This window comes from Oculina patagonica, chromosome 4 (assembly GCF_052425735.1).
Source record: "Oculina patagonica isolate OP01 chromosome 4, crgOcupat, whole genome shotgun sequence".
Lineage (NCBI taxonomy): Eukaryota > Metazoa > Cnidaria > Anthozoa > Scleractinia > Oculinidae > Oculina > Oculina patagonica.
The window spans coordinates 1,636,675-1,653,836 of NC_135761.1; the positions used below are offsets into that span (position 1 = coordinate 1,636,675).

Consider the following 17,162-nt stretch of genomic DNA (forward strand, 5'->3'; position numbering starts at 1 on the left):
AATTTCTTGTCAACTTTCTTCTCAGCCTTCAAGGGTTTCCCATTTTTCACCTTGTCATGTTTTTCAGGCTTGGCAGTTTTGTTCTTCTCTACAACAGCACTGTTCAATGCTGATTTTGCTGGTTTTGAGGGCACACCTTTGGGATCTGTCTTAACCCTAAAACAAGAGTTGAAAAAAAATCAACCAAATTATAATCTTTAAAGCATTATACATGTAGAAAATGTATGCTGTGGTTCAATTTTACCCTTGGTACAAATTGGTATTTTCCTTTGTTCAGGTGTATTGTAATATATGATAATGATTTCATGTAAAACAAAGGATACCCGGTCTGGTAATACCACTTTGTACCAAGGGTAAAGTTGAACCACAACATTTATGTTTGTATATAAAATGACCTTTTTGATCACTAAAACCACAAAATTATTTAACAAGACATATTCTGAGTCTGAATGTAATGATTGCATAACCAGTAGCAGAACTTTGATCTATAATTATACAGTAATACAGCTCTTGTAAGCTTGTAATTCTACTGGTCCTCTAGTGTAGCAGTTGCTACTTCTGTTTTTGGGGCTAGGGGCATTGATCCTGTTGTTTGTTCAATTGAAAATATTTTGAAAGGGGATTTTTGCTCTTGCATCTAGGAAGGGAGGTTGAGTTGGGCGGGTGGGCGGGTGGTCTACAGTTCTATGACTCCGTCAATGACTATAAAGGCATTCAATAATGAATCAACTTACTTGTGCTGTGCTCTGGCAGCCTAAATAAAGAAAAAAAAAGTAGAATAAGCAAATTTGAACCTCTATTGTACAAGTTGATCTTATCACATTTCAGTAATAAAACCCAAACATAAACAAGGGTGGTGTGAATTGACAAAGATTAAGACAAATTATGCATTAGCCATGACGTATAGCTCATTTAACCTTTTAAATATTTGGTAAAACTCACCAAGGGTATATCATCATCATCATCACTTGCAGTGTGTCTTGATAAAGAATGTCCTTGTTTAATCTGAAAAATAACAACATACATTTTACAGATCTTAAGTTGAAGTTATGATCTACAATAAATATAAAAAGTAATGATTCTACAGCAAGCATGAAACATAAAATGTTTGGTACACCATGTACATGTACTAGCATTAACCACTAGCATCTTTGAATATAATAAGTGCCCTAGTTACAGACTTACCGGTGATGGTATTTCTTTTTTTGACGACAGGTCCTCCTGCATGATGGCTTTTACTTGAAGGGGATTTTGTTACTGGCGATCGGTTTGGTTCCTGTTTCACTACAGAATTGACATGTGGCTTGTGCGGTGACAGGTTTACACCTGCATTCAGCTTCACTTGTTTGGGTGGACTGTGCAAAGACCTAAATAATGACACACAAAAAATTAGTGTATGGAACTATATTGGTATGCAGTAAGTAATAATAAAGGACTACAGGGGGTATTTCTTGAAAAAAGAAAAAACATCATCCTAAATAGCTATATGTCTTATTATTGCTTTAAATGTTTCCGGTGACATTTTTTTGTCTATCGGGCACATTTGTACCATTTTACATTGACTGGATGTATTTTTGCCTATAATTTGTCTTCATGAATTGATACAGTCAAAAAGCATAATTTTCATCGAAAACAAGGCATGCATTTTAAAAAGTTCTTTAGAGTGGATACATTTGAAATTGAGGCTCTATGGTGATTATAAATCTTTTTTTTTTTAGTTGACAAATGATATGGAAGGTCTGCCATGGACAAAAAAATTCCTGTCCTACCCTTGCAATAATTAACCAAAACAGATTTGAAAATCAAAGATTAAAAAAAATGGAGGTGATCTTAATTTTACAAGACAAAAAAAAACTTGCTTTAAAACTGGAAACTTCTGGTTTACTAAAATTAATTTTTGGACGCAGACACCCTTACCCCTCCCCTACAGGTACCACTATTGTCCTGCCGAAAGCTCGTTCAAATCAAAAGAAACAAAATGTCCGTGAGAGCGAACAGATTTTATCAAGCTTACCTTCGTGCATCCTGATCGCCGTAAAATCAGCGTAGCCCAAGATAAAAATCGTGCAAGCATGAAGGGAAAAAGACCAGAAGGTGAATATACATGCTAAGTTGAAGATACAAAACGAAATGAAATGAATCGAAAACAAATACCGCGGCTTCACGACCAGCTTCGTGGGTGATGCCGATCAAATTTTTCGGTGAGTTTGTAATTATTAAAAGATGACTTACGTTGGACGATGCAAGCTTGATCTTTTTCCTGTCGGGGCCTGTAAAGGTTAAAGACATAACCACTTTACCGCGTTTTCTATTTCGCCTCGTAAATGATAAGGGAATAAGCACTTCGCTTCGGAAGTTCAAAAAGTGCATGCAATTTTCCTTAGTTTTGTTCTTTCTTTTACGCTACGTGGTTCATCAATGGCTTTTGTATAAACGTTTATCAAGTTGATTATGAAAGAATGCACTAAGTTTTACACTTGTGAAAACATTCAATTATAAAACTGCTCATAGACGGCGGAAACAATTTCGATCAATCGGCAAAGCGGCTTCGAAACGGACACGAAAACGACAACACCGCGATTGAATCTTGAACGCTTCGAAGTACAGTAAGATCGCAAGTGCCGTAGATACAATCGTATCCTTTACAGATCTTTACATGTCAAATTACCAGTTTAAAACTGGATGCAAACTAAAGACGATCGCTAAGCTTGACTGATGAATAAAGAAGATTAACTTCCTTGTAATACGGGAAGGGACGGATAGTTCGCATGCCAAGCAACATGGCCAAAGCTGGGTAAATGAAGCGCTCACATGTGCTTCGGGGTTCAAAGGAAAATCAAGTTACCTCACGAAACGACGTAGAGAAAAAAAAATCTCTCTATATTGGCTTTGATTACAGTACAAGTGCCAAAAACTAGAACAACCTTTTAAGGGGAAACGGGTAGACAATAAATCACTGTAATATATGGGAGCTAAACTTGAATACTAAGCCTGAAATTACATGAATGAGCGGTCGATCCTACCTTCGTTCCCGACCGGCTTTTGTTTCCTCTGTGCCTAAAACCGAATAAAATCACGATTATATACGATTTCCTAAGAAATGTTACACAAAAGCTTGTTGAGATTTCTAAAGCAAGTCAATTTTTCCACAGCTAAATTATTTCCGAAAGATTAGCGAGTCTGTACTCACCAGAGGAACGTCATCATCTTCAGATACCTCTTCAGTCGCCGCCGACTGCAAGAAATATTGCTTTAGACACAAAGCTACTTATCAAGCACGAAAAAAATCGACAGGGAACACAGCAACTTTCATGAAATAATTCTCAATCAAAATCTTTTGAAAATGATTCTTACGTGTTTTACTTGAGCGAGGTGTTGGGTGGTTTCTCCGTTCATTCCGGCTAGAAATTTGACGAAATTTTTCTAAGTGTCGTTCTCCAACGAAAAGCAAAGGACAAAGAAAACGCTAAGTCTCCACTGACGACTACTACGCAGGCGTGAAGACCACGTGATCATTGTGTGAATTACTCTACAGGCTACCCAGCGTAGGGGTACCCAGAGGCCACTTTGTACCACAGGGCCGCATACTATTGACCTTTCAGGCTTTTAAAATTGCCTATGTCAATTTTCGAAAAAAAAATGGCTGCGGAAAAATACAAGCAAGCTTTCCCAAAAATCAATTAGAGGTTAGATTTACGACGATTACTAACAAGCAAAAGGAGTAGCCTTTGGATTTTCGGATCCCACCATAACGGCAAAACTTTTGCCTTAATCCCGTAATCCCGAAGGTTTTCATCACTCTACAGGCCGATCCCGACAATCTATTGTCTCTTAATTCCTGCCTTACGATTAAAGGCCTTTCAAGGGTGTATATTCCCTTCCCTCCCTCCCATGATCCGGCCCAGCACTGGTCTTGAAGTCTTAGGTCACCGACAATAAGCTGTGGGAGGCGCGGTGGCCTAATGGTTAGTGCGCCGGACTCCGGATCGAGCGGTTCGAGTTCGAGCCCCGGCCGGGGTCACTAGTGTTGTGTTCTTGCTGGCAAGACACTTTACTCTCATAGTGCCTCTCTCCATCCAGGCGTATAAATGGGTACCGGCGACATAATGCTGGAGGAACCCTGCAATGGATTAGCATCCCATTCAGAGGGGAATTGAAATATTCCTAGCCGCTTAATGCTACGGAAACCGGGATAAGCTCCGGCAGTGTGAGCCGCTTGGCTCGTGGCTTCTACTTTCTTTCCGTGTAACTAGTACTGGCTTGTGGAAACCACAGGTAACTTGTGTAAGTCACAATAAAACGCTTTAAATAATAAAGATGAGACGTTCAGCATGACACGAGCATGGGACAAAGAAAAATTCTGAGTCGTCGACGGGAATCGAACCCATGGCCTCCCAGATACCGGTTGGGCTCTATTAAACCAACTGAGCTACGAGTAAATGGCCCAGCTCACAACGAGTCACTTGTAGCTCAGCTGGTTAGAGCGCCCGACCGGTATCTTTTTTTTTCTTTTTTTTTTTTTTTTAAATTTGAAAACAAAGGTCTTGCTTCGTGAACCCGGCGTTTATTTGAAGCCGGCGTTTATTAACAGGCTGCAATTTTCTGCCAATTTTTTCAAATTGATTTATTGTTACCGATCTTCGAGACCAAGGGGCAGTTTGTCAAGGCGGGACGATTTTTCTCTTCGTTCTGCCCCGAAAAAGTGTACTTGGGTATCCAAAGGTGATTATTTCCCAAAGGTGCACTATTACGGATTGGATAGCTTATGTTGCAATCGAGATTTGTGACAAACAGAATATACTGTATAAACTTGTTAGCCTGACCTCAAATAAACGCTGGGACCTCGAACAATAGCCCCCGGCGTTTATATAAAAACTAGCAATTTTGACCCGGCGTTTATACGAGGCCGGCGTTCAATCGGGGTCCGGCGTTTAATCGAGGAAATACGGTATACAGCAGTTTCTGGGCCAGTATCTGGAAGGCCGTTGGTTCGATTCCCGTCGGGGTCTCAGAATTTTTCTTTGTCCCATGCTCGTGTCATGTTGAACATCTCATCTTTGTTATTTATTACCGAGCTTGAAATTTACCAACTTTACTATTTACTACAATAACCTTTGTGCGTTTTTTTAGACGCTCACGAAGATCACAACTTGATTTTCTATACAAGTAAATTATTTTTTTGTCACCGGACTTTCCTGATCTTGTTTCTTTTATATGACATCAGCCGACCTGCCTCTTAAAATCGCCAATTCACGTATGTTGTTCATATTTTTAATCCCGAATCTCGCTCCCTTTTCCATCTAAAATCCAGGATCTCGGCGTTCCGTCAAGCCAAATCCCGGATCCCGAAAAACATACTGGAGCCCGGGTTTTTTTTATTTTTCTAAATTTAACTTATTCTTTGAGAAAAACTATCTGCTCCCAACGGCATCCACAACAAACTGATCACTCAAAAATTTACATAAAACCCAAGCTAACGGTCTTGAGCTGTACCCCCGCCTAAAGGCTGTGGCCGAAACTTTTTTCAGCTTGGTCGTCTGTTCCACAACCAGGGTCTCTCTCTCCCTGGGATCGAGGTCGCCTGTTCCAGGCGTTCGGTTAGCTGGGAAGCAGCACGAAGGACGGTGAGTTTAGGCGTCTTTCTCACTCGCCATTCTGCGAACTATTTTCCATTAACCGAACACCTGGAACAGCCTAGAGTACATTTTGGGCACCGAAAAACAGGCACCGAAAAACAGGTACATCCTGGGGCCTCATGGAGGAGAGCTAGGATAGGAGAGATCAGGAGGAGTGTGCGGAGGAGTGTCCATAACCGCTGACTTTCTATACCGCTGACTCACACAATTGGGACAAAACCGAAAGGAACGGAAAGAACGAAGCTAGCGGCGGGCCGTTGGCCAAGTGCTCAGCGATGGTTTACCTTGTAATTTTCGTTCTATTTCTCAGCAACTTTGCTGCATTGGAAGCAAAAACACCACTAGTGATTGGTAAGCTGCATAACGATCAAGTTTATTGATAGTTTTTTTGTTTGTAATGAGAATGATGTTCTTTTATTTAAGCCGATCGACAATTTATAGAAATCGATATGCACTTGAATATCCAGACTTCAGTGTCTTCCCAGTTTGACTTAAAATTGCCTTATTCTGAGCATTATTTTCATTGAAAAGATGCTGAAAATCGGTTGTTGTATGCAGTGCGAGAAATTGCTCGTAAAAGCGTCCTCGGATCGCTAGAAGTAAACAAAAAGCTCGGTTATGTCATGTGACGCAGTGAATTGTACACGTGTTTAAAACGGCGTTTAATAATTAGACTGAAATAATGAAAAACCATTTCTTATGTAATACTGCATCTAGCTGATTTTATTTTTTTAGAGATGCTCAATAATATAATGGCTAGAAGTTGCTGTATTGTAAATAATTCATAAACGTAAGCTACCGGTAGATGCATTTTTTGTGAGGTTTGCCTTGATATAAGCTTACATGAGAATTAATGAGTTTTATGTCTTTATCTGGTAAAGATCCCGGGAGTGGGGAGTACTCCCCTAAAAGGCCTTTTCGGGGTATGTGCTGCCCAACACGGTCGTGATTTTTGGGCTCCTGATCTAGATCCATTTTTTCTATTTTATAGACACTTAGAACATGGATGGAATTGTGTGGTTCCAGAAAATATCCATACCCCCACAACGGAGGGTATTTCACGTAAGACCCCCCACCTCTCTGGAATTTCCGTTTTTGTTAAGAAAAATAAACCCCCCCACCTCTCCGGAATTTCCAAAAGTATATTGCGTACCCCCCAGCACCTCTGGAAAAAAAGATAAATTGTACAATGCTCTAAATTTTAGGCCACCTCTCTTGTAAACAGTTACAGTGTATAACTGATCGATCGGAAGATATGTTAGAACGATACATACGTTACATGTACTGCTGAAGACAAAATAAGAAATTTCCTCAAAAGTAAACAAACAAAATATCTGATAGTCACTTGTCAAATTACCTTGTTGACAGTATAACCATCCATCCATTTTCATTCCAATCGCTTTAGAAAACCGCTATTAAAATGTATCAGAACACAGATTTGAAGTGTTGATATAAACCATAAACATTCACCGTAAACGTGATCGCAAAATCGCTAATGCTCGCTGAGAAAGCAAAATTTAACAGGAAAATTACAAACAAATAGCCAGAACCAACAAAACCATGTTAATCTCGAGTTTCTGACATCATTACACTATTTTCATCGCTAATATAAACATGAAACTTTTCACAAACAAGGACGACTTTCCTTCGATCGAATGTGAAACAAGCAACCCTTGACACCAGTGCCTTTCGGTCAAACCACGTGACAAGTTTCGGAGGACTGGTAACAGGTAATGGCGGACGAACGAACATGGAGGATTTCAGTGAAATTATTTGCTTTCAGTGTGCTTTCAGGAGAAAGAAAACCTGTTTTAAATGTAAAGCGATTGTGAATCAAGAACCCAGAGTGCTATTTTTGCTATGTAAAACATTTGTAGAGTAGGTAAGAAACGATTTTTGAAACTAGTTTGCACTGCATCAAACTTGACCATCTGGAAACATAATTCCACTGGCAACCCCCCTCCTCTTCGGAATTTCCTGGGCCCTTGACCCCCCCACCCCTCTGGAATTTCCAATTCCCTCCGTGGTGGGGGTATGGATATTTTCTGGAACCACGCATTTTGAACTTACGAAAGTTTCAAATTGTTAGCCGCCAAAACAAGGTGTTAAAAAATTGACCTTTCTGTGGAACGAGGTATTATTTTGAATGCAAATTCTTTCTAAAACGGTGTGCTTCTTTGGAGACCCAGGCAGCACATACACAAACCTACCCAAAATATACCTGAGTACCCCCCCCCTCCCCCTAGATTACAGCTATGGCATTTGGTTTCTGAGAAGGTGTACAGAGAACCCCAAGCCTAAAGGATTTAGGTTTATCAAGAACATTTTTTATTGATGTACACGAGAAAAATCAATTTGCATGTGCCACTAAATATAAAATTATTCTGATAAAAGAGAAAAAAATTCTATAAGAAAGATACCTTCTGAAATCCCAGCTATTGTATAACTTATGTGTAATTGAAATTAATTATAACTGAATGCGATATTTCAATGTGGGCGACCAGTCATTTATATTCCACATTGTGTTTTGAAGTATACAGTGTAAGTGTGCAAAACACTACTAGGAAATTTGAAAATTGCAAATACACCAAGAAATAGTTAAATATGGATACAGTTAAACCTCTGTACAATAACCACCACTCAGGGACAGAGTTATTACTGGGAACTGTGGAGTAATCGCAGCTTATACTAAGTGCGCTTTATGCTTAATGAATTTATGCATTTATTCCCATCAACATAGTTCCCGGAGATGGAGGAAGTCGACTACAGGCTCGTATGAACAAACCATCAGTTCCGCACTTCTGGTGTGAAAAAACTTCAAGCTCATGGTTTGACTTGTGGCTGAGTGTGGAGTCTTTGTTGCCCAAGGCTATTGATTGTTGGGCTGACAATATAAAGTGAGTTTTAGACATCGTTTTGCTTACGTTTGGAAGAAATCTGGGGTGAAACTCATATTGGAATACCATAAAATTCCGGTTATAAGCCCTGGGCTTTTACAACTTTGTAAGAGGTTTTGGGTGGGCATATAAACGGAGGGGCTTATATCCCAGAGGGCTTATATATAAGTTTTATAAAGATACGTTTTTAAGTTAAACACACATAATAGAGCAACGATTAGCCCTGTTCACTACTGTCATCTAGCAGAGGGGGCTTATATCCAGAAGGCCAGGGGGGGGGGGGGGGCTTGTAAGCGGGAGGGCTTATAACTGGGATTGATTAGTACATGTAATGAGCATATTTGAAATGAAAGTTGCAACAAGCAAACTGTCAATCAAAATTGAAACATTGTGTCGCAACATTGCAGAGTTCCCATCAAAAGAAGTTACTAATAACATCTGTTTGACTGTAACTTAACACATAACAGTCATGTCCACCTGTTTGTTTTTATTGTTGGTTGCATGCTCATTATTAATCTTCATAAACTCAATCACGTGACAGCTGTTTTTACGACTGAATTTATTCAGGAGTATTGTGGGTAGCCATGGTTGGTCGGTTTTCGGTTGGTCCATCTGTAAACTTCTCATTGCAACTCCACTGACCAGCAGATATACTTGTAGACAGAGTGTAGCAAGGCGGCCGTATAAAAGCAGTCTTTTAAATTTAAAGGGGTTTACAAGAAAAAACAGAAGCAAAGAAACAAAATATGGCTGACAATTATATGTGGAAAGTATTCGACCACTGAAAAAGTGGAAATTGAGAGCCGCAAAAGCGATGTAACGATCAATCTCTTTCGTATATATCTGTCAAGCTAGCGTCGCACATGTAGGAACATTCTAAAACTAAATCGGGTTTCACATAAGCTTCATTAACGAGAAACCAGAGCGTTGGCTAAAATCGAGTGCGTGGCTGCTTGTTCGGAACAAAAGGAAGAGCTTTTCAGATGAAACAGCACAATTTAATACATTTGTACCTGAATCAGTCTATATGTTGTGATATATTTATTTACAGCGTTATTACTTAACAGCTTACATGTAAACTATTCTGCCATGCATACCTACGGAGCGATATAATAAACAAACCATTTTAGTGCTACTGGTTAAAAAAAGAAAAAAAAAAGGAAAAAAGAAAAAACTGTCTCCTCTGGGATTCGAACCCGCGACCTCTCGCTCCCCAGTTAGATGCCTACCCGAGTGTGCTACTCAGACATACTTAGTCATGTAAGGCGAAAATATCTTATATCAATGTAATAGACATTCCGCTGTTTATCTGTTATCATGTGCATCAAAGAAATGTTTGAATCACCTGCTGTTCATAAATTTTCAAGGAATGAAAACTAAACTTTTAAACTTGGCAAAAAAATTCAGTCGTGGCTCGAAGAGCTCTTTGATTAATATTTCCTTACCCAACAGACTTGTTTACAATGAATCATCACAGAAGATGGGTGATTCACCTGGAGTGGAAGTGCAAGCTCCATATTTTGGCACAACAAAGGGTGTATCATACTTGGATCCTTCTTTGTATCACCCTGGGGAATATTTTGCTGATATGGTATCTGCCCTGGAAAGTATTGGACTTGAGGATGGTGTGTCATTACGAGCCGCACCATTTGACTTTAGATATGCACCAAGTAAGTGTTGAACATTTGTATAACTCTTGTTAATCATGATCCCAGAATTTGTACATGTACATGTATACAATAGTCAGTCTTTAGTTGTGCATTGCATTTGCATGAACATGCTAACCGTTAGGCCATTGCTTCTCCCACTATGACTGACAAATTAAAATGATTGTGTCATTTTTGCGAATAACAATTATTTTGTAGTATGTGTACAATGTACAGTAAGTTGGTTCAAATTTATGGCTATTTCAAAGATTTACATGTATGCAACCTGAACATTGATCTTAGCAGGACCTCTAATGGGCCCCAAAATCTGTTTTGGGTATTTTAACAAGGAAGCCAAGTTGAAGGAATTTGTTAAATATGATTAAGTTTTATTCTGAGCTAAAGGAAAGTTGTTATAACAAGTTGTTATTAGATGGGGTTCTACTGCAATGGTGTACAAACGTTGCTACAATAGTCTATTTTTAAGACTTTATAATTGACTTCCTTTGTGTATATTTCATTTTAGATTCTGCTCAAGAGTACTTTACCAATCTACAGACTCTGATAGAAGATACGTACACTAAAAACAATAAGACACGTGTGGTCCTACTGTCTCATAGCCTGGGGTGTCCTTACACCCATTACTTTCTCAGCAAAATGTCCCAGGACTGGAAGGACACTCACATTAAAGTCTGGGTCACTGTGGCAGGCGCATGGGCGGGAACGGCGAAACTGATGCGTATTTATGCCTCAGGGACTAATCTAGGCCTGCCAGATGTGATCCTTGAACCACTGAATCTTAGGCCAGTTCTAAGAACGTATGAAAGCACTGCTTTTCTGATGCCCAGTAAAGATTTCTGGGCTGAGGAAGAGGTGGGTGTAACTTTGATGTTTTAGCTCTCTCTGTAATTATAATTCAATCAATAGCGAAACATTGTTTTAACCGTCTCTCCTAAGTACAAGGTACTGGCACCGTCCCGAATTATGGCGTGGGCACTTGAAAAAAATTAATAGTACCCGTATGTTTACATTAGTGTCCAGCGAGAATCGTACTTGGGCACTGTGCCCAGGCACCAAGTGTGAACACAGCCTTACATGTGCCATAAACATCAGAAGGGTAGAAAGCTGTTATATGATTCAATGGCAGTATCGCACGCATACAAGTTGTTTTCAATCAACACAGCCGATGTGTATGTTAATAGTCAAGATTTTAATCCAGAGCAGAGTTATTTGAATGATCTTTATACAGACTGCCTTCATTTTAGGAGCTAATATAAATAATTATTCGTGTGTTCAAGTAAAATGAGCGTGAAAAGGCATGGGATAAAATATATTCAATTCCTTTTTTGTATGCACAAATCAATTTGCTTGTTGGATTTCAAGTACATTATTTCACAGCACGCCACTCAAAAGCATTACATAACTATTATTTACTTGTGCATGAGTCTTACACTGTTTAGTTAATACTTTAATGTGTTTATTCTCCCAGGTAATTATCCAAACATCCAATCAGAACTACTCACTTGGTAACCTAGAGAAGTTCTTTCTGGACATTCAATACCCAGATGCCATTAATATAAGTAAACAAGTTCCACCTGTCTGGATTGATGAACCACCCAATGTACCCCTGTACTGCCTGTACGGCACTGGTGTCCCCACACCCGAACAGTTTGTTTACGGCACAGACGAATTCCCTGATACATTTCCAAAAACACTGTTTGGAGATGGTGACGGCACAGTCAATATTCGCAGCCTGAAGGCTTGCCACAGCTTTGTAGGCAAACAAAAACAACCAGTAGTTATAAAGTCATTTTCAAATGCCGAGCACATGGGTATCATTGGAGATACAAGGTTGATCGAATACGTGAAAAATCTAATCAGTTCAATGGACTGAAGATATTTATACCGGTAGTTATATTTCAGTTTTTTAGAGACACCTCCTTTGTAGGCACACTTGAAAAAAAGGTTTTTAAAAACAAAAACAACCAGTAGTTATTAAGTCATTTTCAAATGCAGAGCACATGGGTATCATTTGGGGATACAAGGCTGATCGAATATGTGAAAAATCTAATCAGCTCCATGGACTGAAGATATGGAATACATGGTTTTATGGAGTTTTTGTTTTGTAATCACAAAAACGGCTGTAAATATTTTTAGTTTATATAGTGAACAAAGGGACTCACCAGCTAGTTTCCAGGTATAACACAGTAATTAGCTAATAAAAAATAATAATAATAACAATAACAAAACATTGATGACGTACTGAGTAGGTTCAAGATTTCCTTTATTCTCATCACCTTTCCATTTGACACTGTATTGTATGTCACTGTAAAGAGAAATTAGGTTTTAAACAATTTTAAGGCAGGGTTAAAGGCTTAAATCAGGTTGCTGCATATTGTCTTGCAGAAACAGCCAAACCCTGCTTTAACTGATGGTCCCACTTCAGTGATACAGGAAGGGTTGCCACAGGTCAGGAAATGGTCAGGGAAAAACTAAAATTCTTGAAAGTCAGGGAAACGTCAGGGAATTTTATTTTGTGTCAGGGAAAATCGACTTACCTTAGATTAGTTAATACAGACACGTTCTATGGTTCCCTTTGTGTCTGGATAAACAGGGTATGACTAGTTTACTAATATGCAGTGACCTTGGCTTTCTATATGTACTACTTCTGTTGTTAACCTTTGTATATAAGTATATTTTTTTAAAACAGTATTGTATCTAATATACAGCAAGCAAACCCACTGTATGGTAGTTTAAATAATTTATAACTGTAACAAAACTGGCAGTGTAATTTTAACAAAGGCGTTCATTATGGTTCTTCTGTAAGTTGAGCTATTTTATTTTATTTCCTTTTTTTTTATTTTTTAACCAGTAACGACTGAGTGGTATTTATATAAAAGTCAGTTGTTTCAGTCAAAACGTGAAAGTGCAATTCTTAACATACCGTAAAATTCCGGTTATACACTGTAAACCCTGGGCTTATACAACTTCGTAAGGGGTTTTGGGTTGGCTTATAAGCGGAGGGGCTTATATCCGGGAGGGCTTATAAGGAGTCTGCCTTTTGGTCGAGGGTACATTGTCGAAGGTGAGGGTAACATGTCGAGGGTAGAAAATTTTCACAATTTTCCAAAATTTACCAACCATTACAATTAATTATAATTGTGGGTAAGATAGTCAATAGCACGTTGACATCGCTAGGCTTTTTTTTATTAATTGATTATTAATTGATTCGTTTGATGAGGCATCACAAGTAGTTTCATTGATTTAGAACCCACAGAAGGTCAGAACGCAACTGTCACGCCACGAAACAGCCGAGTAAAATCAAAACCATTAAGCCAAAAAGCAATAATTTTAAATGTTGAAGAAAATTACTAGATAATCCACATGTCGAGTGAGACTCAGGTCAGTATTCGGTAGTTGAGCTATCTGTTGAATGTTCAACATAACTTTGGCCGCCAGATCTTAGTATGGAAACGCTGCCCTGCGGAGAGGCGTGGCGGCCGGAAATCGATGAAAACGTCTGGAATTCACTTCTGCTTGAAAAAGCGATCAGTTCAGCCTCATGAACTAGTAAAAATTCACATAAAGATCCATAAATAGTTCTCGCAATACCTCACAACTGTTTAGATTGCTAAAAGTCGGAGGATGAGCCATTTTTAGATGTACGTGACAGCCTTCTGGCGGCCATCTTGATGTCGTGCAGCCTAACTAAATAAACCGCCTGTTTTGCACGGGGAATGAATGAAGTGAATTGTTCAATTCAACGAAAGCTAAAGAGGATGACAAAAGAAACCCTGGCGGGCTTTTGTAAAGTAGTCTCCCTTCTCCTGTACTTTAAAGATCAATTGTGCTATTCAGCCTGAAACGGGGGCCACGGCGTCCACCAAGAATGATTAAAACGCGAAAAGTGTGGGTCTTGAAGCGAACAACATCTCTGAGACGCCGGCATTGTCTGATCTGATGCGCATTTTTTTACGGCAACTTTAAATTTTCGTCCACTGTGTTTATTCGAAAATTAGAAAATGCGAAAAATAAAAAGTTTTTTTATTGATAACCATTGCTTTTCTACTGCTTCATTTAGTCTCTTTCAAGCCACCGTGCACCAAATGATGATGAGCTCCTCCAGTCCAAGTAGGCCCGTACTTCTTCACCCGTGATTAATAATAAATAAATTATTAATTAATTAACTAAATTATCTTTTATTAATATGGGAAAAATTGTTACCCTCGACCCTACCCTCGACATGTTACCCTCACCCTCGACAATGTACCCTCGACCCTCGACCAAAAGGCAGACTCTCTGTTGCCACAGCTAAATTTAAAAAAAGTTGTCTACACAAAGATAAGAACAATGCTTACAGATCGAACAACTGATATTAACATCGTCCTCCCTTTCGGCAACATTTTTACCATTAGCTATACTAGTTACGTTGATTTAAAAGCTATATCTGCTATATTCCACGACTGTAATCTCTATAAATACAGTTGTAACAGTAAATATCCTGTTGAAACCTGCACCATTTTCCTACGCGTTGTAAGCAGAAATGATTTTCAACTATACTTTCCAAAACTCTCAAGATAAAATAATAGATATCAAATGAAAGCACGCTATTCTTTAAATTGGCAAAGTGAAGTTGTTATTCTGATACATCTCACAATTGCACAAATTAAAACTTTACAAGCGACCACAAGACAAGACTCTCCAAAGAGATTTAAGAGCTTCATGTTAAAAACTGCTTTTCTCGCTCAATTTAAGTTGCGGTATACTAGCGTTATATGCACAACAACGACAACGAAAAATTTACAGGCAGGTCCATCTACTGACCGTGATCTTGTTGATTATTAGACACTTCTGCTTTTCAGATCCGTTCTAAAACTCATCAATATAATTTCTCTCTTTCGGTTAGTACATTGTATTATGCGTTTGTAATAACCTGGTGTATTTCATTTTTCTTCTACGCGTTTTTGCTTCCTCGGAGTTACAATTAATTTCATTGATTTTCAGTACAATCTTGTCGCAAAGGTTAGAATGTTATTTTAAGAACGTAAAACTTGTCTGTATTTTTCTTGATAACTGCTGGCTGCACTGAAAAGGCTGTTGTCGTCTATTAAAAAAGTTGTGTTCATTGTAGCGTGGAATTCACAGCAGGATATATGAAGCTACATGTAGTGCCTCTTGACTCAGGTCAATCTTCGGGTCAAAAAAATACAAAACATGTATGTTTTGCGCTTTAGATTGACATTTCTGCTCTTCAATCCTAAGAAAACTCATCAAATATAATTTCCCTCTTTCGGTCATACATTGAGTTCTACCTTTACCTCAGAGCCGAGTGTAAATGAGGCTTTGCAAATCGAAAGTGTAAATGTTTCTTTCGATGAATCAGAACCGCCTGAAAAAAGAAAGGCAAAAAAGTACCACTCCAGACTGGCAGAGTTCTTTTATTGAAATGTGGGAAAAAGTATGGAACAGCACAACGCAAGATTTGAACAAACAAACGCCACAGTTGACATTTTTAAAGATTTGGCATCAAAATAATTGTCTTTATCTAATCGTTTATCTTCTGTTATTAAATTGTTGTTATTCATGCCACAAAGGTCACCCCTTTCAATACAAAAGTTGTGCAAAAGTCACGTAGCAATCATAGTCTTTTTTAGGATGCTCGTTTTTTGTTCAACCTTTTTCAACGCAATTCTCCAACGAACTTTCAACATGCCAAATGCTCGTTCCACTACAGATCGTAGCGCACCGAACTTTAAGTTTTAAACTTTCGATGCTCCTGAGTCAGGCGTCCTCTGTCCGGGTAGGGTTTTCACTAGCCAGTTCGTTAGCGGATAGGCACTGTTGCCAGCTAAAAGGGGTCTTATTTCTGTTCCTTTTTTATTGCCTGTTGGACTACTTAAAATTTGCTCGTTTGCTGCAAGTTCAGAAAAAAACGTCATCTCTTTTTAGCGTGCCTGTATTTTTACATAATAAGCCCTTTACAATAAATACTCCTAACCTACTGTTTGATAAACCAGCGCGTTAGTTGCGACCTTTGTAAAAAACATTATCTGTTCGTTGATATGAAATTCCGGCGGCATCCGATCACAAAACAAATGTTGACATGGCGGGAAAATTCCGCGGCCTCACAAAGCAAATGTTGACATGGCTGGAAAAATATTGACATGGCGGAAAAATTCGGCGGCCTCAGAAAGCAAACACGCATGGAATGCAGTTCTCCCCCTGTAGAATTATCTCGTGTCGTCATGACGACACGAGACAAAAACTATATGTATTTGAATGTCATTTTCGATACCTCTGCGCTGTTAGCATAACCACACTGACCTACTATTGGTAATCGCGCAATCTGATTGGCTACACAGGTGCCTACTATTGATCCGTAGAAGGCTCTCGGAGCGCGCGCTTAGTCTTCGCTGATTTTTATCAATCAAAACCTTCAATAAATCAATTCTAGCGATATTCTGAGTTTAATAGATCGGTCAGTGGGTTATGCTAACACAATTAGACGGCTCGCTCTCGGTTTCTACCGGCTTTTGATAGTTGGCTCGGGGCTTCGCCCCTCGCCAACTATCAGCCGGTAGAAACCTCGAGCTTGCCGTCTAATTGTTAATTAGTGTTACCTTATATAATGATTACAATAGAAGCTAATAGATGTGGTGTATGGCAAATGGACATATCTAGCGTAGAAGTTATTGGCTTCCAAGAGAGTAATAAAAGTAAACGTTCAATCTCCTCTTAAAAGGACAGTTTTGAAATTTCGCTTGCCATGTCACAACAGTTACCTTCCTTGTGAATCAATTCCTGAAATTGCGGCGACAGACGTGGACAAAATTGAAGCTTTGGCCTCTACCGCTGCCATCCGAGTATGTCAACAACGAGCGCTTTTCAATCTAATTACCCCTGTTGGACCCCTGTCGAGAAATTCCTTTTCACGCCATTACCTTTCAGTCACGCTACGCCGGGCACAAGCAACATCCGCCTTT

At 39.0% G+C, this 17,162-nt stretch overlaps 2 protein-coding genes across 2 annotated transcripts; one reads left to right on the forward strand and one right to left on the reverse strand.

Moving 5' to 3' along the window:
* Window positions 1-101: 101 nt before the first annotated feature.
* On the reverse strand, window positions 102-4,376 carry LOC144649104 (uncharacterized). Its single transcript, XM_078508568.1, has 9 exons — window positions 3,355-4,376; window positions 3,191-3,235; window positions 3,024-3,057; window positions 2,233-2,270; window positions 2,015-2,025; window positions 1,186-1,367; window positions 943-1,005; window positions 735-754; window positions 102-156 (listed from the first exon to the last, which is right to left on the reverse strand). The coding sequence occupies exons 1-7, from the start codon at window positions 3,394-3,396 to the stop codon at window positions 1,001-1,003; spliced, it is 357 nt and encodes a 118-aa protein (XP_078364694.1). The 5' UTR covers window positions 3,397-4,376; the 3' UTR covers window positions 102-156; window positions 735-754; window positions 943-1,000.
* Window positions 4,377-5,593: 1,217 nt separating this feature from the next.
* On the forward strand, window positions 5,594-12,078 carry LOC144649051 (lysosomal phospholipase A and acyltransferase-like). Its single transcript, XM_078508514.1, has 5 exons — window positions 5,594-5,987; window positions 8,377-8,533; window positions 9,986-10,203; window positions 10,706-11,052; window positions 11,669-12,078. The coding sequence occupies exons 1-5, from the start codon at window positions 5,912-5,914 to the stop codon at window positions 12,071-12,073; spliced, it is 1,203 nt and encodes a 400-aa protein (XP_078364640.1). The 5' UTR covers window positions 5,594-5,911; the 3' UTR covers window positions 12,074-12,078.
* Window positions 12,079-17,162: the final 5,084 nt, after the last annotated feature.

Excerpts from the sequence above, each read along its gene's own strand:
- LOC144649104 (XM_078508568.1), bottom strand. The coding sequence starts at position 3,396 with ATGAACGGAGAAACCACCCAACACCTCGCTCAAGTAAAACAC. Across the intron at positions 3,236-3,354 it reads ACCTCGCTCAAGTAAAACAC|TCGGCGGCGACTGAAGAGGT; the intron begins GTAAGAATCATT and ends TATTTCTTGCAG. Across the intron at positions 3,058-3,190 it reads AAGATGATGACGTTCCTCTG|GCACAGAGGAAACAAAAGCC; the intron begins GTGAGTACAGAC and ends ATTCGGTTTTAG.
- LOC144649051 (XM_078508514.1), top strand. The coding sequence starts at position 5,912 with ATGGTTTACCTTGTAATTTTCGTTCTATTTCTCAGCAACTTTGCTGCA. Across the intron at positions 8,534-9,985 it reads TGTTGGGCTGACAATATAAA|ACTTGTTTACAATGAATCAT; the intron begins GTGAGTTTTAGA and ends CTTACCCAACAG. Across the intron at positions 11,053-11,668 it reads ATTTCTGGGCTGAGGAAGAG|GTAATTATCCAAACATCCAA; the intron begins GTGGGTGTAACT and ends TTATTCTCCCAG.